This window comes from Nannobrachium achirus (genome assembly GCF_963921795.1).
Source record: "Nannobrachium achirus genome assembly, chromosome: 2".
Taxonomy (NCBI): Eukaryota; Metazoa; Chordata; class Actinopteri; order Myctophiformes; family Myctophidae; genus Nannobrachium; species Nannobrachium achirus.
Genome location: NC_137811.1, coordinates 57,221,443 through 57,247,487, shown reverse-complemented (window position 1 = coordinate 57,247,487; position 26,045 = coordinate 57,221,443). Strand labels below are relative to the sequence as shown.

The 26,045-nt window shown below is 41.3% G+C and overlaps 1 protein-coding gene across 1 annotated transcript in view; it reads right to left on the bottom strand.

Moving 5' to 3' along the window:
- LOC308306832 (myelin basic protein-like) overlaps nucleotides 1-26,045 on the bottom strand; it is a 90,632-nt gene that overhangs the window by 21,937 nt on the left and 42,650 nt on the right. The window contains exon 3 of the mRNA XM_080751881.1: nucleotides 8,508-8,583. Within this exon, the coding sequence (XP_080608007.1) occupies nucleotides 8,508-8,583 (76 nt within the window). The remainder of the gene's footprint in view (nucleotides 1-8,507; nucleotides 8,584-26,045) is intronic.

Here is a 26,045-nt window from a genome sequence, read left to right as displayed (position 1 = left end):
TTACGAATGCATGAAGTAGATCCAGGCGAGACAGAGATATAGGTATGTAAAATGAAATAACCAATTGAAAAATGTATCCCCATTTGTGGATGTGTGTCAATGTTCTATTTGTTTAATCTGGAGTTGAATGAGCAATTTAAAAACTGTCTGCGGTACACACAAAAGCCTGAGTAGTAGTGAAATTCCAACTTAACATGTATTGTGCTAATGCATGCTACATGTATTATTCACCTTATTCCTGGCCCTCTCTATGGGTGCTGCCATTGCCTTTTACAGAGGGCACTAGCAAGCTTTTCTCTGTGTGCTGCTTCAAAAACATCTTTTCACTTCCTCCCAAGTAAGGAAGTGACAGGGCTTGTATATTTGCTGTTTAAAAAATATTTAGGGAAAAAAAATATTTTGAATATTTTTGAAACATTTTAACAACATAATCTGTGTGGAGGTCCCTGGCACCACATATTTTCAGGAGGGGTCTTCGACTGTGGACAAATATGTTAATCTAGGGTCCTTGATATGAAAGGATTTGGGAAGCACTGGTTTATTGGGCTGGTAAGGCAGCCCAATAAGCAACTACACTATTTTTTTAAAAGACACACATTGCTTATTATAAGCAGACATGGTAACACAGGTTAATTCAGAGCCCAGAACGCCAACTACTGACACTTTAATCCAAGAGGGCGATAGCAAGAGGGTGGAAAAGGCCTGTACTTCCCGTTTCTGTGTGACGTAGGTAGATACCTTTTTAGGAGGCGGAAGCATGTTTGGAGTCTATTCATTTACAATGAGAGAGCTAACGTGAACACAGAGCAAAATAATAGTTCAGAAGCTATGGTCACTGAACTAAATATTGGACCAGATCATCACATGCCACATAATATTAACAAAATTGTCATACTAAAGAGGCTTTTTTCAGAGACACAACAACTGAGAAAATGCTTTAAAAAAAGCTTTATTATTGCTCTTTAGCTGTCCCACAGTGTCCCGCAACACACTCTCACGGGATCTATAGCACCAGTAAACAGGACGTGTGCAAGATTTGCCGTCAGAGCCGGCACCCACTTAGGAGTCTATTTGTAGGCTTTGTGTACCATGTCGCACTCTAGTGGATCCAATGAGGATGAGCTATCTTCATTAATTAAATATCTTTGCTTTAATGCAAGGACACAGGAAACCAAATGATGTTTTTCAGGCCAGCTTTTTCAGCCTCCGCCTCTTTCAGGATATGAACAGGAAGCTGGGGGCGGGGCCAGGAATATGGTGAATACGTGAAGAACATTTCCCTGTGGCTTTGGAATATGTTTATGAAATATTGAAGAGTTGCAGTCTATAATACATACAGACAGTAGTGCTTTCAGTCCAACTAACATACACGGTCCTACAGTACATAACCACAGGGTAATTTATGAGAAAATATTGCCTCAAGAGCTTTGGTATCCCATATGACTCATCTCCCTCAATGACCATTCAGTTAGACAGAGACAAACACAAACACCAAATGCAACCTAAATATTGAGAGCTCTTCTTCACCTCTCACAGAGAAACAAGTAGAACACAAAGCCCTATGATCCTTTCACCTGCGTTCTACGAAAACGAAATAAAAACTAAGCTGTGATGACTAAAACTAAGACTAAATATATTGACAATTTCGTCAACAAAATAAAAACTAGACTAAAACGTTGGGGAGGGACTAGTGGAGAAGAGAGTCATTTTATGTTTGGTTGCTCTCAGGTGTTGCATGCTGAAAATAGCAGATCTACAAGCTCACAACGTTGAGCGCAGTTTTCACTATGTTTTAAATAGGGCCAAAGTGGTTAATTCAAAAGAACTGAAAAAATGCAAAAAAAAAAAAAATGCTATTACAGTACTCAAGTAAATGCACTGACCACCACTGGTTACCACAACTGCAAGTTCTCATGTCTTCCTTGGTCTACAGTACCTTGTTCACCTACTGTATTTCTCCTCTGTGCTCCCTGTAATTACAAAGATATAGTGACCCAGACAAAAAGAGTCAGGCAGTCCAGAGGCATACAGACAGATAGAAGGGATCTTTAGTGCTGAGTGCGGGCCTGCAGCAGGCAGGGCCAGGTAATGGAACTGTAATGGGCTTTTAACAGACTGCACAGCTGATGGCAGTGTTTGCCCTTCATTGTTAAAGCGGCGCAAACAGGAAGTGCAGCGTGGAGACATCCCCAGATGCTGGACAGACCGGGCTGAGTCCGGACGGCTGCTGATGACAGCTCAAACAAAACAAGCCTCACTAAAGCACCACTAACTTGCCCATCATAAAACGCTTGCACTATGCCAATTTGGTGGAAATTCCTTGTATTTTTGCCCGTTGCTTGAATTCAACCGATGGCGCCAAATCATTTCACCTGGGGTGATTACCTCGCAGGATGCTTTAAATAACCCAAGCGGCAATGTTCCTTTCTCTGAACTGCAAGCTGATAAGGGTGGGGTATTTTTGCACACTATCAGAAAGTTGTGTTCACTGAGCAAAGACATAGTTAAACATTAAACATGGGAACAACATTGATGTGGAATCTACATAAGTGGGTGAGGCACACCTTACTCCTTGAGCTAGGATGCAGCTGGACAAGCACTTGGAATTGTAGGTATTACATTTAATGTGACTCGGTTTCACAGATATATATTGTGAAAATAGCAGATCTACATGCTCACAGCGCCTCGCGTTGTGAGCATGTATAGATCGGCTATTTTCACAATGTTCGCCTCTTGCTTACTTAATATTTGACAGTTTGGCCAGTTTGGTATTAAAACGGTATTGAAAGTCCTTAAATTGTCAGTCACTTTATAAATGTGCAGATACCCTGTATACACTGTGTGTTGGTTTGTTTACCATTGAGTGGGAAAAAAAGCTAATCATCTGGGGACCCCCCAAAATAATTTGGGGACCTGCACTTGGGGTCCCGACCCCAAGTTTGAGAACCACTGATTTAGACAAAGCAGGGTGACTTGACAAAGGTAATCTGTGCTTTTGTTCTCTTGCCTTTATCAGAGTAATCAATCTCAATGTAAATCTAATTAATTCTATTCTGTCTTTAAAGCACTCACCCTAACAAGCACCTCACACAGATCATCCTTGAGCATTGAGAGCAGTGGTGAAATCCTCTTGGTAACTTATTATAACCTTTACCTTGGTCCCAGGCTGCAATTACCTTCAGCAGCCAGAAGACCAGTAATGTTTCAGCTCTGGCACATCAATGGTCTGGGTCAGGGGTCTTCAACGTTTTCAGGCCAAGGACCCCTTAGTTGAGAGAGAGATGAAGCAGGGACCCCCACAACCTCTTCATAGACTCCATATAGTTTCATCGTTTGACAGCACAATCATCAGTGTATTTTGGATTCATGTCAATTTGTATTTTCAGATATTTAACCACTTGCACTGTCAATAGTTAATAAACTTGACTTTTCACTCTGTACTTACAGTAGTCTGCTCTTTTCCCCATCTACACCAAAGCTCTTTGCCGAAAATAGACGATCTGCAAGCTCAGAGCTATATTTGGCTAAAATTCTCAGAATATGCACACTAGGGTTCAAGTGGTTAATATAAAAAAGAAGAAAAAGGTTTCTATCACACAAAGATTTGGAGGACCCCTTGTAGTAACTCTGAGGACCCCCTAGGGGTCCCGGACTCCCTGTTGAAGACCCTTGGTCCAGATAGTGAAAAGGACTGATATGCAGCGTGGTTTGCTTGTGCTGTTTAGATAACTATACATCCTTGTTTGAAAGATAAAGTGTCACTGGTGGACGAAAACAAATCAAAGTGTTTTGGCTGCTGCTTTGAAATATCATATCAGCCTGCAGGCAGCGGAGGATATACTGGAATAAATGAATAACTGTCTCCTTATAATATAATATAGTTTGGGTGAGTTTTTTTTTACTACTTCTCTCCACAAACTTTTGGCTCTCCAGAAAAGTTAGGTTAAGACTGCAACCCAATAACAGACACAAGTTACTCTTCTGCTCAGAAACTCCAGATTCTTATACCATTTAAAACATCAACATTTTTCAGATTGTGCTTTTATTTATAATACATTCAAGGGAAAGAATATTCCTGAGCAGTTCCAGTGCTTTAAAGCAACTTCATTGGTCCATTCTTACTCGACTCAGTTGTAAACTCAATTGTAATTGATTAAAAGCCATTAATTGTAATTAAATAGGGTCGTGGGTGTGTGATAATCAAACCATCATCTGACATTCATTGCTGGCCTCAGTAAGCCTCTGTTAGATAACCTCAAGTAATGACGAATGGGAAAGTGATCATCTATATACATACAGCCTGCGCAAACACACGCACGCACGCACGCACGCACAATAATTCCAGCGAGTCCCACACACTCTCCCATGCGTCTCCTGACCTCAGCTGCCTCATAATAACAAATGGAAAGATCCTCCCCTCGGCCCTCACTCTCATCTCACCTCCGGTCACCCTGCAAACAGCCACAGAGACCAGAGGCAGGTCTCCATCGATCTGGCTCTCACAGTAACAAAGCAACACTCAGTTTTCATGGCCCATGGCTCTTGAGGCTACGCGGCACTGCTCCTCCTCGTCAGACGTGGTAAACGCCTGGAGAGTCTTATCCTTTTTATTACGGATTAACAACGGTCTATCACCCGCTCTGCCCAACCACAGGAGAATCAATCTACAATCAAGAGGTGTACTTTTTTACCCTTGGCACTCAACTCACACAGGTGCCACCGTGTCAGTGTTGTTTTTGACAGCAAATTTTGATTTAGTTTTAGTCATAGTCTTTTGAATAAAATGTAATTTAGTTTTAGTCATAATTTAGTCACCTGAAAAGTATTAGTTTTAGTCTAATTTTTGTCGACTAAATATCATAAGATAAGAAGTTGATTTAGTCAACTGAAATGTATTTTGGCAGGCCTTGATGGCATCGTAATGACTGATTTTACACTTGGTTGTGTGCTGAAAATAGTGGATCTACAAGCTCACAATGTGTCGCGCTGCGACACGTTGTGAGCTTGTAGATCTGCTATTTTCAGCAACACCAAACGCCAACACTAAAATGACTCTCTTCTCCACTAGTCCCTCCCCAACGTTTTAGTCTAGTTTTTATTTTGTTGACGAAATTGTCAATATATTTAGTCTTAGTTTTAGTCATCACAGCTTAGTTTTTATTTCATTTTTATTTAGTTTTCGTCAGTGAAAAAAACAAAAACATTTCGTCATAGTTTTAGTCGACTAAATCAACACTGACAGGTGCAAAGCAGTGATATGTTGGTGGGACATGTTACAATATAACACTGTGATAATAATGTCAAAATGATTGTGACCATAGGTCACTATTTAGTATGAAAACCTGCAGCTCATGTCTGTCTGTCTGTCTGTCTGTCTGTCTGTCTGTCTGTCTGTCACACCTCATGTTCTTCAGTCATCAAAATGATGTTGCAAATGAATGAACGAGACAGAATTCATACGAATGTGTACATAAACTAGAAATAACGTTAGGTCCCCACATGATTCTTTTAGTGAAAATAGCAGATCTACAAGCAAAGAAATTAAATAAATAGCAGATCTACAAGCACACAGTGCGAGGCGTTGTGTGTTTGTAGATCAGCTATTTTCATTTTTAAAATGATAAACCCAAAACGAACGGCTTTGGACATACAAGCTTTCTGCCCCGACAACAACGATATATTCACAAACCGGCTTTGTAAGCCTTTAGAGCAGGGATCTTCAACAGGGGGTCCGAGACCCCAAGGGGGTCCTCAGAGTTACTACAGGGGGGCCGCCAAATCTTTGTGTGATAGGATAATTATTTTTAAATTAACAACTTGAACCCTTGCATCCCTATTCTGAGGAGAACTTTAGCCAAAAATAGCAGATCAACAAGCTCTCAACGCCTCGCGCTGTGAGGCGTTGAGAGCTTGTAGATCGGCTATTTTTGGCAAATAGGTTTGTTGTAGAGGTAAGAAAGAGCAGACCAGGTACAGACCAAGTACAGAGTGAAAGTTTACTAAGTATCGACGATTTAAGTCCGAGAAATAAAAGAAAGAAATTCAACATAGACAGATGACAGTGCTGTCAAACAAGTCTATGAATAGATCTATGAAATCGATGAAAATCTCCATCACATGTATACAATATAGAGGGGGTCCCTGCTTCATCTCTCTCTCAACTAAGGGGTCCTTGGCCTGAAAACGTTGAAGACCCCTCTGCTTTAGAGCTCCAATTTTCCCTACTTTTGTTTTTCATTTCGCTTTCATTTTCACCTGGTGTTTTCATCAGGCTGGGGGACAATTATTTTAGCACTTAACACACCTCTAGCGACCGCCACAGAACAGAACATTGTTATCACCTATGTGAGCACTCAACCAAGTGTTATTCTTTTAATTATGGTGAAACAGTTGCTTTGTTCCGGAGGGTCAAATCCAGATATTAATTCACTCTGCCCTGGGAGGTGCCAATTTCAGCTTTTCTAATCAGTGCTGACAAGAGGTGAGAAAAGGCCCGGAGACAATTTACCCTATTCCCTGGTGATCACTGGTGGGAAAAGTACTCACATGTATTACTTAAGTAAAAGTATCACTGCAATGTAGAAATACTCTGTTAGGCTGCCCTCAGACCAAAATATGGTCGGCAGTGGATAAACTCTTCTGGTGCGCAGCTGGCAAAAAACGCAGAGAGCATATTCCGTCCCAAAGCCAGTGACGCCCCTGTCACTCACTTCCCGCACCGCCCTCCCTCCCTGTAGCCTGTTACACTAGCGTAGCGATCCTCATCATATTTTACGTGTCAACTCTATAATGGACAGGCGAAGGGTACTCGCCCTTGCTTTATTGGAAGGGGAGATGCAACAAGCTAAAAAGAGAAGAGTTTGGGTGCACGAGACTCTTGATCAAAACAAAACATCTCCCAGTCCCTTCCTGATTCTCAGAATGTTACGCCTTCGACTCACCCGATTGGACAGGGGGGGAAACCAGAATCTGCGTGGAGAATTTCTTTGCTCCAGCATAAACGCAAGGTCTGCGCGGAGCGCAGATATCCTCCACTGACATGAAACCGCCGCCTTCTCATTGAAATGCATTGGCGGAACGCGGATTCCACTCTCGTAGGCATTTTGGTCTGAGCCCAGCCTTACAAGTAGAAGTCCGGAATTCAAACTGTACTTGAGTAAAATTATGAAAGTGTTGGCATCAAAATGTACTTAAAGTACCAAAAGTAAAAGTACAAAATGTTTGAAAATAGCTATCTACAAGCTCTACAAGCTGACAACGCGTCACGTCGAGCTTGTAGATCGGCTATTAGCCAAGGTATAAAACAGGGCTAAAGTGGTTAATGTATGTTTTATAATATAATACATTTATATCTGCAAGGTAACTTATAACTGAAGTTGTCAAATAAATGTAGCGGAGTAAAGGTACAATATTTGGATCTGAGATGTAGTGGAGTAGAAGTAAAAGTATTGGAAATTGGAAATACTCAAGTACAAATACCTCAAATTTTTACTTAAGTACAGTACTTAAGTAAATGTACTTAGTTACTTTACACCACTGCTGGTGAAGGATGAGACCATGCAATATGATCACAGGAAATGGAAAGAAAAAAGCTGTTGATTTGAATTCCCCTTCTTGCTGAAGGTTTTGCTAAACTGAAACCTTCCAGAACCTGTGAAGTTCAATGATACTTCTATGAGGGTGCACACAGTGTCGGTAGCGCCGTCAGTCGCCTCAAAGTTAGAAGGTCCTGGGTTCGATTCCCGCTCTATACTGCCTCCCCCTCCCTGACAAAAAATGTAGGTAAAAAAAAAAAGCTTTTATGTTTATGTTTATTCAATTCAACAACTAGAACCAAGACAACCCAGAATGACAAATTCTGGGTTCACGGAACTCATGGTTAGTATAGTTACACCTTCTGAGCAAGGGCTCAAATGAAGTTCTGAGAGCATTATCTGAGTAAAAGCCGTAGCGTATGAGAATCAAACCCAGAACCTGTAAAACACTTTATATGGCACGGCACGGTTCACTTAGTTCTTGAATCCATGAATGTGCAAGTGTAACCCACCTCATGAATTTCTATATTGGATCTCGCTCAGTTCTTGTAGTTGAAAAGAGCCATGAATGTGCAAGTACACACCTCATGAATTTCTATATTGGATCAACTTCCTATTATGCCCAATCTTGCCTAGTTTCCCCCATTGGTTTTAAAATAATCTTTATTTGACATACACAACATGTACTTGTTTATCAACCTCATGTGCTCTGAGTCATTGGGAGTCAGTCTTTTCCTTGTTCAATAAATTCTGCCCTCATCTGTCGAGTTGCTGTACTACAAAGGCAGTGTTGATTTCCAATGAGGTGCTGAAGCTACTGTACATACTGTATAATGGGATTTATGTATTATTTGTACCATTTTAATGGTAATTATTTCTTACATACGGTATGCAATTCCTGAGACGTAAACACTTTCTAAACCGAATAAAGAGTGTGTGGTTCAGAACTGGAACCCCTCTGGGTTTTCTTACCGAAGACTTCATCTTGCGATTCTGGTTCCGCTGCTGCCACAGGTTCCTGGTTCAGCTCAGGTTCTGGCGACGGAGCCTTTAAACACAAACACAAACAGATGGAAGAGGTTGAGGTGCCATGGCAACTGGGCAAAGACAGAGGCATCAAAGAAAGAGGGAGAAAGAAAGAGGAGGGAAAGTGGTGGTTCTAAAAGGGCAGTCCACACCAAGCAAGATGAACTATTAAGCAGTAGATATTGTCGGTGTATCTCCACATTAAAGGTTTCGTTTTTTCATAAATTAATGCCCTACTTCCTCATACTACAGTGTCACACAAAAGTAGCAAAAATAGACGATCTACAAGCAGTTTTTTACTGAAAGTAGTCAAGTGTGTCTGTGGGTTTTATGAAAGGTATTAACAATTAAATAAATAACACTGGATCCATTGGAACACTGGTCCTTTTTTACATCTGCTGAAAAGTAACTGTTTTGGACAAGGTTTCCATCTGACAGCGACGATATGTAGTCCAAATCTCAACTAAAAAAACTAAAAAAAAAAACTAAACTAAACTCAAGTGCATGTGTTATCACTCTTTGAAAACTTTTTTTTTATAAAGAATACATATGACAATCATATTATATTTTATTATATGTCTGTCTGTCTGTCTGTCTGTCTGTCTGTCTGTCTGTCTGTCTGTCAGTCAGTCCATCAGTCAGTCTGTCTGTTCTGCATTGTTTTCCTAAGTGGGTGAAACAATTGATCTGTACAAGGGCACTGTCTGCATAACGCATTATGCAGACAGTGAGGAAGCCTGTTTTTCCCCAAAATGTAAGCTTTATATTAGTGTCTTGTGATTCTGAGTTTGGGCTATGGGATCTGTTGTCATGGTTAAGTCTAGCCAGACTTAACCTCGCGTAGCCAGGCTAACTCATCTTTGTTGTTGTCTTTTTCACAAAAATCGGTTCTACTTCTCCTGCTCCTTTGGTTGCGCTCGCAATCAACAATATCCAAACAAAAACATGGATTCTGACAAAGTTACACCTATTAAGAGCGAGTTAAGAGCTACAATCAATTTAGGTTTGTTTCGCTGTGGGATGTAAACAGACCTGCACCGCACAACGTAACTTCCCTTAAACCCAGCACTTCCGCCAAATTCGAGCACTTCCGTTTCAGCAACGCACAGCACAAGTCGCGCCCAGGGTGGGCTAGACTTGGCTTAGACACACAAACACCACCAGAGAACGGCAGGACAGACAGACAGATGCTGCCTGTTTTTGGGAGGACGCTTTGGAATCTGGATATCATCTCAATAGCACAGAATGATACAGTACATGCAATGTTTGAATGAATGTGTTATTGGTACACATAGTTTAGCTGAAACAGCGTAAACATCAACTTCTCGTGGTTGTGGGTGGCAAACTAAACCACAACGGGTCGCAAATAAATAGCATCAATAAAACAAGTGAAAACACAGCAAGGCAGGCAGTGAAATGCACATCATAAAAGAAAACCATGGCGTAAAACATGTTTATCAGGATGTATCAGGATCGACTCTCAACTACACACACATGCACGTGCTCACGTACGCACACGCACACGCACACAACCACACACACACACACACACACACACACACACACACACACACACACACACACACACACACACACACACACACACACACACACACACCGCCTGGTAGTGTGTTTGTTCTTACATTTTTGAGCGGTGCTCCTGGAAGAAGCTAAGCTCCAACATCTGGCTTTGTCTGGGACACAAATCGTGGGCCTACATCTGGCCTACATCTTGGCACAAAGCGTCATCAACACACTCCATGAATGCCTATCAGCCATCAAAAACTGGATGGCCAACAATTTTTTACAATTAAATGCAGAAAAAACCCAAGTTTTAATTATTGGCTCAGATAAAGTCGCTGCAGATGTTGCCAATCACCTTGGGCCACTAAAGTCCAATATCTGCTCCAACCCTAGAAACCTAGGAATTATCCTAGACCAAGCCATGCTCCTGGACAAGCAAGTTAAGTCTGTTTCCAGTGCATGTTTCTATCACCTTCGCAATATCGCCAAACTCAGATCAGTTGTCTCACACCCGGAATTAGAAATGATCATCCATGCTTTCATATCATCACGTCTCGACTACTGTAATTCACTTTTCACCTGTCTCTCCAAATCCTCTTTAGACCGCCTACAACTGGTTCAGAATGCTGCTGCCAGATTGCTGACCAGAACCAGGAGATCATGTCACATCACACCCATACTGTCTTCCTTACATTGGCTCCCAGTAAACTATAGGATTCATTTCAAAATTCTTGTCATCACACACAGAACCCTCCATGGCCAAGCACCCCCATATATCTCTGAATTACTCCAACCATATGTCCCAAATAGGTCCCTAAGATCCTCATCCCAAGCCCTGCTGGTCGTTCCACCCACAAAGCTAAAAACGAAAGGTGATCGAGCCTTTGCCAGTTTTGCCCCCAGGCTAATGACCTCCCCTATCACCTGAAATCTGTGACCTCTGTGGACCTTTTTAAAAAACTTTTAAAGACTCACCTGTTCAGACAGGCCTTTGCAACTTAGTGCTGTATTGATTTCTTGTTTTACCTGTGTTCGCACTGTTTTTCATTTCCTTGCCTTATTCTTATAATTTGTATCCCTTGTTAATATATATTGTTAATATATATATTATATATTGTTAATATTACCGCATTGACATGTTTTGCTTTTATTGTTGTGAAGCACTTTGTGACTACGATGTCTGTGAAATGTGCTCTATAAATACAATTTACTTACTTACTTACTTACTTGGCACAAAGCGCTTAAAGTTTGTTGTACACCCAGGGTCACGTTGGCCAAGCTTCGTGGGACGCTTAATGAAATTAGCTCATGAATAGCAGCGCTCACTTTACACTAGGTGTGGTTTTTCTTCTGTTTTTGGTTTTATAATAAATGTATTTAAAACTTAAACACTCGGTCACCTTATTATAGGCGAACATTTGCTGTAAATGGGCGAACATTTGCCAAAAATATGGATGCGCTACTTTTGGCTGTAGAGGGAAGAAAAGGAGGGAACCAAGTGTAGATCCCTGCAGGACCCCGGTCAACAAACTACTTGGGGTTAGTTAAATGGTTAGTACAAGAGGTTTTAATTACCTCTTTAATGGACTACACCAGGGGTTCCCAAACCTTTTTGTCTCAGGGCACCCCATGAATATTTTTTTAATCCGAGGCACCCCATATTATCATTTTCACTCCCAGCACCTTATATTTATAGCATATCGTCTTTGTCGGGTGGAAACATTGTATGTCCAAAACCGTTCGTTTTGTATTTATCATCTATAAAATCTACTAAACTAGTGAAAACAGCAGATCTACAAGCACACAACGCCTCGCATCGCGAGGCTTTGTGTGCTTGTAGATCGGCTGTTTTCACTAGTTTTGTGCGACAGTCTTGTATGATGAAGCAGGGCTTTGCTTTACCAAAAGACGTACACATTTGAAACTTGGAGATACGAGGTTTCTGCCCGACAGTGACGATATTTTAGTGATTATGTAGTGTGGAAAACATTGAGATAATAGCCATTTTGGTTAGAACTGACTGAAAATAACTTTATACTTCAAGTTTAAAATGATACTAAATATTTTTTCAAGTGTCCAAATAAATTCCAAATATTATCAAATTATCTCGCGGCACCACTGGACTTCCGTCACGGCACCCCAGGGTGCCCCGTCACCCACTTTGAAAACCCCTGGACTACACTACACAATGCAGGCCACTGGGCTTTGTGGGCCGCCGTTTAGGATCACCACAACACTTGTGATACATTTATCATCCTCAGGCCTATAAGTACCCCTCTCCTTCAGGGTGGATTTACATCACTGGTGCTACCTGCGTGCTCTAAAACTGACACATTAATCAAAACAAGGAAACGTGGTGAGAAATTGAGTGCCGGCGCTTCCATCCATTATACCTGGTGACGTCCAGAATATGTGGAACGTGATGAAGTTCTGAGATGGACTTCGTGGCTGTGTGTGCAGTAATCTCTCTGACTACCAACAATCCTGCCTGATTTGTCTTCGGAAACCCATCTCACGGAGATCGACCAGACCACAACTCAGCCTATGACATCGAATCACAATTCTAACTCCAGTAAGACGAAAGCAGATGGTGTGCGTGTTTTCATAAATAATACTGGAATGGTACTGAAACATTACAGTCAAATACAGAATCTTCACAAAATACATCCAGTATAACTTGTAGGCAATGTAGGGGGCAATGTAAGACCCTACTAGCTGCCCTGAACAATATCTAAGACCAGTCTGTTCTTTGTCTGTATTTCACCCTCAGTTGATGTCAAATAAGCTGCCAGCACTATACACAATATAATAGCACAGGCTGCTTTCACATTGTACGATGCCAACTTATGAATAAAAGTGCCGTAAGGACAGTTCCTGAATGTTGGCATTATCTGTTACTGCTTTCAGATTGTGACTGACGTGGCAAAGGTGATATTGGGTGATTTCAATCTCTGCGGTCTGACCGTCTGACTGAACTTTTACCATTGTCCTATCAATAGGTACAGACGAGGCTGATAGGACAATGGTAAAAGTCCAGTCAGACTGGAGAGATTAAAATCACCCAATATCGACTTCCGGGTAGGATGTAAGAGAGAGTGGACGCGCAACAGAGTGGCTCTCCACAAACTAGTTAGTTAAACTGGACTAAAACCATATATTGTGAAGAAATTTATTCGGAAGGTGATAGTTAAAGCTGCTATTTGTGCACCATGGCTCAACGGGGCGGCAAAAACTCTCAACAAGGCAACATGCGAGCTTATGTCACTCGACAACGGACAAACACTGACGGCAGAGCGGCAGAGAGCATGGTTAGCCCAGCTAGCACACCAGGAGCTAGTGCTAGCAATACTGGCTCTGGCCTCCCCCCTGACTTGGAAACCCTTCGCTTGATTCTAACTGCATCGATGGAGGAAATAGCCGAAAGGGTAATCGAGAAAGCACTTTCTCCATTAAAGAAAACGTTGGGGGAGGTGAAGACAACCATTGAGGACCACGGCCAACGCATAACCGACTTAGAAGAGGGCCTGACTGACTACTCTGAACGAGTCACCGTTCTTGAGACTCTTTGTGAACAGCTCGCAATTCAGAACGCTACCCTGACCGAACAGATGGAGGACGCTTCCAATCGTTCTCGTCGCTGCAACCTGCGAGTCACAAACGTCCCAGAAAAGAGCGCCGATGAGAAGAACGATTGTGTTCAATTCATGTCTAAGTTTTTCGCTGAGGTGCTCGGACCAGACGTTTATGCCTCTCCTCCTATCTTGGACAGAGCTCACAGACTTGGAAAGGAACGTTCGGGACCCAATGTAAGACCTAGGGTAATGATTGTGCGCTTTCACTACTATCAGGACAAGGCTCGCGCTTTGAAAGCGGACCGTAACCAGCACAAATGGCGTGGTCGTAAGGTCCTACTGTTCCCAGACTACGCTCCTGCCACTGCAAAGCTCAGAGCCTCATTCTCGAGGACAAAATCCCTAATGTACAAAAAATCTGTCCGTTTTCGCCTCGTTTTTCCAGCTGTTTTGAAAGTCGAATTCAAAAACAAGACCCACATCTTTAAAACCGCCGCAGACGCGCAAAAGTTTTATGACCAGCACATTGCTCGACTCCCAGACCGAGAGGGCTACACCGCCGCCGCCACACCTGGGGATGGAGATGTCGCCGCCGCCGCGCCGGAGAACGGAGGTGCCACCGAACCGGAGGGGGAGGATGGTGCCACTAGACCCGACAAGGACGACGGAGACAGCGACCTGGACGAGGGAGTCAACGCGGTCATCACGAGCCGACCTGAGAGCGCTAGCGGTTCGACTAGAGATCCTGCAGAATTGGAGGATGATGATGGGGTCCACACAGCCGACGATGGAGGTAACGGCCCTGTTGAACCCGACAAAAACGGTTCCGAGGACCGAGGTGACGACGACGATGCTGAATAATATTTTTGTCTTGGATATGGGGTAAGCGCCGCACTTTGAGTGCAATCTACACATGCATACATTCCCAGCTAACTGCTACCCTTTTAGGTTTCTTTATAGGAACGTGATCAGTTCAGACTCGGTTCATTTACTTTATTTTAGATATGGAACTAGGGGATGGGACTAATGGATGGGGAAACATGGCGATATTCTTTCAAACAAACCTGTGGACACTTGAGAGAACAGTGGACTAGTATACTTTGTTTTGCTTTTGATTCTACTCTTATCCCGTTTGACATTATTAGTATTAATAGCTTTGAAGTTATTCTATCATCTTAGACTGAATGATGTTCTCATTTCTAGGTTCTCTTTTCTTTTATATATGTTTTTGTCTCCTTTTTTCTTTCCGAGGAGGGAGGGAGGGGGGGAGGGGAGGAGCGGCAATGTAACGATAAGCAGGGCTCTTTAATTAGATATTGGATTTAATTACTATTATTATTTATATGTTTGGCCTCTTCTTTCACCTGTACATACACGAGACTATCACGCGATTCATGAACAATGACTGTGAAATGTTTGGGAGGCATCGGATCATACATGCAACTTGAGTGATGGAATGCTCAGTAGCAGCTTTTTTCTTTTTTACATTTTGGACTTCTGGGTGAGCGTTATGATACGTTAACGTGCAAACTAAACCTGTGGACAATCTCCCCCTTAACACATGTGACAAGATGCCCCCTTTCTTTTCTTTTTCTCTCTCTGTGTGTGGTGTTTTTGTGTTTTTTTTTTTTTTTTTCTTCTTCTCTCGTTTCGTTGGTGCGCTGCTGCTCCGTGCCGCCCCCACTAACTCCTGCTTATACAATTGCTTGAACCCCTGGGGTTTGTAGTTCTTTACTGTAGTTCTCACCAAGTTGTGTTCTCTGACTCCCTCTAGTGGATGCATTGCGAAGTACAATGGGAATAATATTACTACTTGGGCCTCTGGTCTTTGTAGTTCATTGCTGTAGTTCTCAGCATTTTACATTTCATGTTTTCTGTCTCCGTCTAGTGGATACTTTGCGAAGTGCAAGGGAAATGATGGACACATGCTAATTGAAGGTCTAGGTGTCTAACATTGTTAGACTATGTTACGCTAAATTTGTTAAATTCATTGTTTCTATATTGCGTCCACATGGGGGAATTGGACTAAAGGAATATATATATAAAACTGTATATGCAAAAAAAAAAAAAAAAAAAAAAAAAACTTTTTTTTTTTTTTTTTCTTATTATTTTTTTATTATTATTTTTATTATGAAAAAAAAAAAAAAAAAAAAAAAAAATCTCTTTTTTCAACTAGAATCGTTAGAGGGAAAAAAAAAAAAAAAAAAAAATCTTTTCCCCCCTTTCCTATACATCCTACTCTTCCCTTCTTTTCTCTCATAGATGGTATGACTGGATAGTTGTAAGGAACATCTGCTGGATGGATGGAATGAGCGGGATTGAGACTTGATTGTTATTCCCTCTATGGTTATCTTGGTGATGTTTTTTGTTTTTGTTTATTTGTTTATTTATTTATTATTACTGTTGCTATTTTGTATATATTAGATATGATTGACACTGTCTGTGTTTCTCCTCTTAATGGACACCATCCCTTTGCATTATTTTTGATAATTTACCGATATTTTATTTTTTATTTTTTATTGAGTAATATGGTTGGGAATGTATTCTCTAATTTACTTTTTTATCTTCATTTCGACTTGTTCTTTCTATTACCAATATTACTATTCAATTCTCTTATTTCACAATATTATGACCGCGACTTGGCTTTTGGTGGGAGCCACCCGCCATGCGATTAGAATAGGTTATGATTAGTAAGTGCGATGACTGGAAGCGTTTTGGATGTTTTTTCCCGCTGTCCTTTTCTTTTAGGAAAGCTGACTTAGGGAACGGGGTTAAGTTGTCAAATGTTCTTGAAGGTTTTTCTATTGTTATTTTTTCTTATTTCACATACGATTTATTGACGCTATACTTGTCTATATGTGGGTTGCCGATGATACACACTATCGCTCAGAGCTTAATAACTTATCCTTACTCAAATGACTAGTTATTCCAATGTAAAATTTGTATCGTGGAACGTGAAGGGCCTGAATGGACCAGTTAAAAGGTCTAAGATCTTTTTACAATTAAAAAGGTTACAACCGGATGTAGCGTTTTTACAAGAAACCCATCTCCGACTTTCAGATCATGCTAGACTACGTAGTAATTGGGTGGGTCAATATTTTCACTCAAATTTTGACAGTAGGACAAGAGGGGTAGCCATTCTAATACACAAGAGACTTAATTTTACATTAACTGACACCAGGGTAGATACAGGCGGTAGGTATGTTATTCTGACCGGCATACTTTGTCAGGTACCGGTGATCTTAGTGAATGTTTATGCTCCCAATTGGGATGATGCCAACTTTGCGAATAACCTCCTATCATCCCTCTCTAACATGAATACTCACCGTCTTATTTTTGGAGGAGACCTAAACTCAGCAATTTGTCCCTCACTAGATAAATCGAACCCCAGGTCTCAACAACAAAGTGCTATGGCTAAAGCCTTTAACCTTTTTATGGAGGAGAACGGTTGTGTCGATCCGTGGAGAAATAGGAACCCCCAGAGTAGGATATTTTCTTTCTTCTCGAATGTGCACAGAACCTTCACGAGGATCGATTATTTTTTCATTGACCAGTTCTTTATGCCAGCGGTGGTGTCGTGTGACTACACGGCTATAGTTATTTCGGATCACGCAGCAGTACTTCTCGATATAAATTTCTCAGCCTGCCAAAGAGAAAGACCTCTTTGGCGATTCAATTCACTACTTTTGGCTGAAAAGAAATTCTGTGATTACATCTCTACTTCAATTGACACATTCGTGGCCACAAATAAATCAGATGACACCTCCGCCTCTCTTATATGGGAGTCACTGAAGGCATTTCTCAGGGGTCAGATTATTTCGTACTCTATCTCCTCTAATAAAGCAAAACGGCTTAAATTTGATAACTTATCCAAAGATATCGCAGAACTGGACCAACTCATAGCGTTGAACCCTGATCCAGACTTGTGCAAAAAAAGAATCGATCTTCAAAACAAAATCAGCTTGCTAACTACATCAACAGCTGAAAAAATGTTGCTAAATTCAAGGGGCAAATACTACGAATATGGGGATAAATCTAGTCGTCTTTTAGCACATCAATTAAAGCGACAAGCCGCTGCCAGATTGATCCCACAGATTAAAAACTCCTCTAACATTTTACAATCTACTCCAACTGGTATTAATCAGGCATTCACTGAGTTTTACTCTACACTATATAAATCAGAATTTCCAGCCGATACAGCGGACATGACTACCTTCCTTTCGAACCTTAATTTCCCCAAACTCGAGCCAACCAAGGTAGCAAGTCTGGATGGGCCTCTTGTTCTGAGTGAACTGGCCACCTCTATTTCATTAATGCAAAGTAGCAAGTCTCCTGGCCCTGACGGCTTCCCTTCCGAATTTTACAAAAAATTTAGTGCAAAGCTTACTCCCCTATTACTCGATATGTTTAATGAATCTTTATCTAATGGCTCCCTTCCTCCTACCCTTACACAGGCAACTATTTCTCTCATTCACAAAAAAGGTAAAGACCCGACTGAATGCGGTTCATATAGGCCCATATCTCTGTTGAACGTAGACAGCAAGATCTTAGCAAAAGCGCTTGCAACCAGACTGGAAAAAATATTACCGGAAATTATTTCGGAGGAGCAAACTGGTTTCATACAGAAACGATATTCTTTCTCTAATGTGAGGAAACTAATGAATATAATATACTCCAGGCCCTCTGTGGACGTCTCTGAGGCGGCCATTTCTATGGACGCCGAGAAGGCGTTCGACAGGGTGGAATGGAGCTACCTATTTGCGACACTCCGAGAATTTGGGTTTGGAGATACTTTTATTTCCTGGGTTCAGCTGTTATACACTGTTCCTGAGGCAAGCGTTTACACGAATAATACACGATCAGAATATTTTCCTCTAACTAGAGGGACGAGACAAGGTTGCCCCTTATCCCCTCTCCTGTTCGCAATATCCATTGAACCTCTGTCTATTGCGTTGAGGACGTCACAACTCTTTAGAGGGGTGGTGCGAGGGGGCTCAGAGTATAGAGTTTCGTTGTACGCTGACGACCTGTTGTTATATCTTTCTGACCCTGCGGCAGCCGTCCCCCATGTACTCTCCATCCTTAAAGATTTTGGCGTTTTTTCAGGATATAAATTGAACTATCAGAAATCAGAATTTTTCCCAATTACTGACCGAGCTAGACGCATCACCCAAACAGAAATGCCATTTCATATCTCACGCCCAGGATTTAAATATTTAGGTGTACAGATCACAGACCGTTTCTCTTCTCTGTTCTCAGCTAACTTTAAACCTTTAATGGACCAAGTGAAAGAGGACCTCTTAAGATGGGATAGTCTACCATTATCCCTGACAGGCAGAATTCAGTCTATCAAAATGACCATACTTCCAAAGTTCTCTTACCTTTTTCAATGCATTCCATTATTTTTACCCAAGAAGTTTTTTAAATCTCTAAACCAGACAATTTCCGTATTTATTTGGGCGGGTAAACAACCCAGGATTAAAAGCTCTGTTCTGCAGAGAGACCGTGATGATGGAGGTCTAGGCCTACCTAACTTTACTTATTATTACTGGGCTGCCAATGTTCAAAAAATGGCTTACTGGTTTCACTCCCCTTTAACTGACTGGTGTGTATTGGAGGCTAACTCCTGTCGTTCTGCCTCTCTTCCAATAATAGTTCACTCTAAATTGCCTCTATCTCCTGCTAAATTCTCTCAGAATCCAATTGTTATTGCTACCCTTAAGATCTGGTCACAACTGCGGTTCCACTTTAAACTTAAAGAGAGTTCTATAAATTGCCCAATTGTTCGCAACCACTCATTTCCCCCCGCCATGTTAGATTCTGCTTTTATACGCTGGAAAAACAAAGGCATTGTCACCCTCTCTGACCTTTATGAAAAAAACATATTTAACAGCTTTGAGAAGCTCCGGACCAAACACGATCTACCTAGGAATGATATGTTTAGATACTTTCAAATAAGAGACTTTGTTAAAAATCACTATCCATCATTCCCGGAAAGACCAAGAGATCAACCTTGGGAGAACCTTTTTAAGCTCCAGCCTGGACAGAGAGGTCAGATTCCAATGACCTACCACTCACTCATGAGTATGAATGATACCCCTCTAGTTAGGAACCGAGAGAAATGGGAGACTGAGTTGGGTGAAGCTTTTTTTGACGAATGGTGGGATGGAGCTATTGACCGGGTTAACTCGTCATCTTCGTGTGCAAGATTAAGCCTTATTCAATTCAAGGTTTTCCATAGACTTCATTACTGTAAATCTAAGCTTGCCACAATTTACCCTGGAATTGACGACAAGTGCGATAGATGTGCCTTATCACCGGCAACTCACACTCATATGTTCTGGTCTTGTCCCAGACTGGTACACTTTTGGACTGAAGTCTTTGGAGTGCTATCTGAGGTATTCTCGGTTCATTTGGAGCCCTCTCCCCATATTGCCATTTTTGGAGTACCGACGGACTTCCAAATCCTGACCACAAAGAAACTGAACATATTGGCATTTGCCACCTTAATAGCAAGACGTAGAATACTGCTGGGGTGGAAATCACCAATCCCCCCCTCAGTCGCTATGTGGCTCAAAGATGTGATGGGTTTCCTAAAATTAGAAAAAATCAAATTCTCACTTAGAGGCTCAGTTGAAAAATTTTTCTCCTATTGGCAACCGTTTATTAACTATTTCGAGAACCTGGAGGCACTCCCAACAGATCAGCCTATACCTTAGACACGCTCATTGGTTTGCTCAGTATTTGTTTGATCAAATATAAGAAATATACATTGTGCAGGGACAGGATCTGTAAATGTTCCGCCAACATAATACCTGTCTACAACTTGATGAGGATATGTGTGTATCGATAATACCTGTCTACAACTTGATGAGGATATGTGTGTATCGAACAGTTCAACCCACTGATGACTTTACTGTGAATTTTTCTTTTTCTTTTTGTTTTTGTTTTTTTTTCTATTCACCTTAAATGTTCTGTGGACTGATAGGACAATGACGACAATGGGGGGGAGGGATGGGTTGGGGAGAAAAAAGAAAAAAGAAATGTCTTGATTATTCTGTAATGATGTAAACCCATTGTTTATTTGATATTGACATGAATAAAGATATTCTAAAAAAAAAAAAAATCACCCAATATCACCTTTCCCCCTTTCTAAAGCTTTGACCATGCTGTAATATGATTCGCTCATGCTCAACCATGGCATTGTGACACAAGGAAAAAACACAGGAGATAGAAGTGAAATGTTGCAGGACCAATGAGTCAAGTGTGTGTGTGTGTGTGTGTGTGTGTGTGTGTGTGTGTGTGTGTGTGTGTGTGTGTGTGTGTGTGTGTGTGTGTGTGTGTGTGTGCATAATTATGTTCAAATTTAAATTATCTTCACCGCAAGGTCAACCAATCAAGACCACAATTTCTTGCAATCTGCAGGACAAATATTACGCATAATATTAGCTAATATTATGCTAAATCAAAAGGGACAGAGCCAGTCAGAACCCATGAATATACCGGTATATGTGTAAGTACCTTCTGCACAGCAACTTCAAGCACCATAAACACTAATATTATTACTAATTAGTAACAGCAGCAGCAGTAGTAGTAGTAGTAGTAGTAGTAGTAGTAGTAGTAGTAGTCTATGCTACCACTGAGATACCAGAACAAAATAATTTAACGCTAATGTACCCATACAGAAGATCTAACAAATCAAGAAACATTGAAACCTTGAACCTGGTAAAGGAATAGCAATTAATTTCAGTCATATCAAGTTCAAAGTAACGTTTGAAAAATCCAATAAACCAAAATGATAATACCATTGATTAATGCATTCTCTGCTCTTTGTCCTTTCCCTTTCATTAGCAAACACATGGGGTCTCTGAGAAAATGGAAATGGAGAGAAAAGGTGTGTAATAATATTTTACTAGTGCAGACAGTGATTCTCAACCTTTTCAGGCCGCGACCTCCAAAATAATCATATTTTAAATTTATGAAAGTTTGTGGGAGAATCCCCACTGCGCACACATAATACTGTATTTCTGTTTCTTCTTATCTTAATCATAGTTTTCCTTAGACTTATGAAAAGCCTACGCCTAGCTGTGTATTATTATATAATCATAGTGTGAAGGTGGGATCGGAGTTGAATTGTGCACACGTGAAATAGAAACCTAGAAAACGTTTTGGAGGCCATATAGTGGTGGCACTTAAAAAATAGGAAGAAGAAAATAAGGTCACTGCTGAACACTGATGTTGTGTTGTTAGGCCTGCCTACCCCTGACTGCCCCTTACTTGTGGGATATGTTTGGGTGAACCATCCACAATGTTGTTTGGTAGTTTCTAAAGCTGTCTAAATAGTCCCCCCTGCCCAAGTATTGACTTTCAATCAAGGGAGGGCTAAAGGGTTGATTTGAACAGAAGTATCGAGCCTCACTTTTCCAGCAGTCCTAAAGAACCCTGTGTGTGTGTGTCTCAAAGAGAGAGAGAGAGAGAGAAAGAGAGAGAGAGAGAGAGAGAGAGAGAGAAAGAAAGAAAGAAAGAAAGAAAGAAAGAAAGAAAGACAAAAGTAAAAGAAAAAAAGAAAGACAGCGATTGTATACTCGAGTGTATATAAGAGTTTGGGAGGTTAGATTTACGATCCGCAGCCTGGGTTGTAATTCCAAGTTCCCGCTCACATATATCACATTTTGAATTACATCAGATTATGTGTTGGAACAGATTCATCATACACACAGATCATAGTACACGTGCAGGCACACAAGGGTGCAAAAACTCCAGATGTTTTTTTTTATGACAAATTCATTCATTCATTCATTCATTCATTCAATGATCCTGCATTCGCAAATAATGCATTTGGGCACACCCCTGTATCATGTTAAGCAGAGATTCTGCAGGAGCTGGTGGTGGAGTCCAAGCACTGCCCGTGCTGCATTTCAGAAGGTTATTATTATGTATGAAATGTATTAACATCTTTTAAAAATAGCAGATCTACAAGCCCACAACGCATCACATCGCAACACCTTGTGTATGGTAGGCCTATAGAAAATTGGAGAGACTCCAGTAAAGTAAAAGTACCTTAAAATTATACTTAAGTACAGTACTTGAGTACATGTATTTAGTTACTTTCCACCACTGGCCTTTGGTGAAGGAGCAGGCGACCTGATTAGAGCAGGGCAGGTGGGAGTCTAAAGCGCGGGTGAGTGCATGCAGAGTATGAGCGTTCTCAATCTCAGCTATCGGTTTGAGGTGGTATATGAGTGACACTGAGAATGATACAACCATCAGTCATTTGGAGTAAGGAGGAAAAAGAGGCCGGTTACCGCGGGCAAGTACATTCAATCTGAAGTGTATTTTATTGTGCGGTTTGAAAGAAATACAAAATATATATGCCAGTCGATTTCCTTCTCCCATGCATGGTCTGTCATTATTTCTATCCCACTCTATAAGAGTTATTATGAACTAGTATTCCTAAGCCAATGGATCACTATCAGGAAAATATCGATCACGTAGCTCATGTCTGTTCGTCCGTCCGTCCGTCCGTCTGTCCATCTGTCCGTGCGTCCGTCCATCTGTCACACTTCATGCTCTTCTGACATCACATTGATGTTGCAAATGTATGTATTTAGCACTGACCTGTTCTGACATCACAATGATGACTCGACCAGCTCAGCATAAGGATATAGCTGACCTGTTCTGACATCACAATGATGACTCGACCAGCTCAGCATAAGGATATAGCTGACCTGTTCTGACATCACAATGATGACTCGACCAGCTCAGCATAAGGATATAGCTGACCTGTTCTGACATCACAATGATGACTTGACCAGCTCAGATTTCTCAACGGGCCAGAAAATTAAGGCCTGGCCTTAACTGGGCCCTAACTGGGCCGACCTGAGGCCCCATCTGGCCTTACTAATTAGCATACATTTTACGCCCTACCAAGCCCGAAAACGTCAATATTAAGTCCATATATGGGTATTCCCAGATGATGCCCTGTTAGGGCATACACACTAATACGATCCATTCTATGCCCATGTATGAAGATCCCTGATGTCATCCATATTAAGCCCATATCTGGGAATGCCCATATATGGACACAGCCCATATCTGGGAATGCCCACATATGGACATATTGCGTCAGTCTCATGTGGTCTATGAGGTCAAACATCTAACAGTCATTTTTTTGGTCAAAGTTGATCCCATGCCAAAGCGCCAGCGCTCGCCCAGCAGTCTGCTGTCACCCACGCATGCACGCGCCCATGTGCAAATGCCCATGTGCTTCTCGCCCTTAGGGCGTTTTACTGGTATTGCATCTTCTGTGCATCCTGCACAACATTTTATCAATGTTCATCATAATTTCTAGAAGTAAATTTTCCCCTGATGTTGAGCGGACAGAAACACAATAATCCTACTGAGAAAAGACATAATATTCCTGAAATAAATCTCATGTTGCAGGAGTCAGCAGCCCCAGGAACACGGTCCCAAGGGGATTGGAACTGATATTTTTGCTGAGTACAAGTAGAACAACTACATAGCAGTTATTTTAGAGTTACTGCACTTTTGGAGCTGGCTTGCAGTTGTAAAGGTTAGTGCAACTTTAACTTTGTAATAAAAAGGTTTTATGAAGGATTAGGCCTATTCATCAAATATAAAAAAGAAAGAAAGAAAAATACATTGACAGTATATACCAAAACATACAAACCATTTTAACACAAATGAAATCATAGTTTTTCTAATGTACAGACATCAATTACAAATGCAGGATGCCACTGTTTGTAGCACTGAATAAATAAACTGTATTGGTAGGCAGCCGGTGTATCTGAAAACATTATTGTTTTCAGATACACTGGCTGCCCACCAATGGTTCCCTCTCCCTTTAATGATTCCGGGCTGCCAGGCCAGGCCTCTCTTCCATATAGTTGCAGGCTTGTAACATTTCAGTGTCACTACGCAGCTTTATTGCATGGAGCAGAAGGGGTACACACACCGGCTGTGGACGGCGTGAGTCAAACAGCCGCCCCCATTACTTTCAATGAACCTACACACACACCGGGGGCGTCAGACACACACAGGCGGCGTGGCGAAAAATGCCCACAGCCGGTGTGTTTTCCCCTAGAGCAAGGGTCTTCAACAGGGGGTCCGGGACCCCTAGGGGGCTACAAGCTCACATTGTGAGCTTGTAGATCGGCTATTTTTGGCAAAGAGGTTCGGTGTAGAGGGGAAAAAGAGCAGGCTAAGTACAGAGTGAAAGGTCAAGTTTATTAAGTATTGACGGTTCAAGTGGTTAAATATCTGAAAACTCAAATTGACATGAATCCAAAATACACCGATGATCGTGCTGTCAAACGATGAAACTATATGGAATCTATGAACAGGTTGTGGGGGTCCCTGCTTCATCTCTCTCTCAACTAAGGGGTCCTTGGCCTGAAAATGTTGAAGACCCCTGCCCTAGAGACATGGTGGGGTAGCTGCCATAAGTGGTTCATCTCTCTGCACACACATCTCAGCTAGCTGTCACTGTGCAAAGAGCAACTACAGAGTGAAAGGCAGGTGACATGAATAAGCATGGTTGGCTTGTGGAGGGAGTCTGTATAACACATTGGAGTAGAGACCTTTGTAGATATATTTGATAGAGCTGATTGCTCTGCTGGATGACTATGGGCCTGATGCTTCCTCATCTGGAGACAAAAAGGAGTCAGAACACATTTCTGATGTAGCCCTAGCTTATCCATAAAAAAAATTTGACCAAAACTTGCTTTTAAAGTAATCCCCAAATGTGGTTCACACTATCAGATGATCAAATCTCTCTGAAATTGTGTGTTTTGAAATGTACAGTATATTATGCTCTAGTGTCTCTATGGTCTGAAAACCAATTTAAAGTATTAGTCTACTAATGTACACTTTATTTTAATAGGTGTGTTTTAGACATTTTTTATATAAAGTGGGGATAAATACATCTGCCGTGTATGGAAGAACAGTTAACAATGTTCTGTAGTTTTGGTAGAGAGCGCATTTCACTTTAAAGGCGAAATAGCTAATTAATGAACAAATCAATGCAAAAGGTATTAATTATTTAACTGTTTGTGCATGCAAGATTAAATTCATTATAGACTTGCTGACTCACTGTAACACATTTAACAAACTTTTATAACTTTTTTCTACAGTATACTCCTACCTACCCCAGCCCCGGAGCTCCTACACTCTCTATTTGCGAACGCAGTGGATGACCCTTCAGAACATTCAGATCTCATGGAGACAAATTCAGTAGTAGTGAGCCATCAGGGCCTGCAAGGCATTCTCTGCTGGTCCTGCACTTGCCTGATAAAGAAATGTATATTTCATAATATATCAATATCTTTCCACAAATATACAGTATTGTATTTATTTTGCTGCCATCATT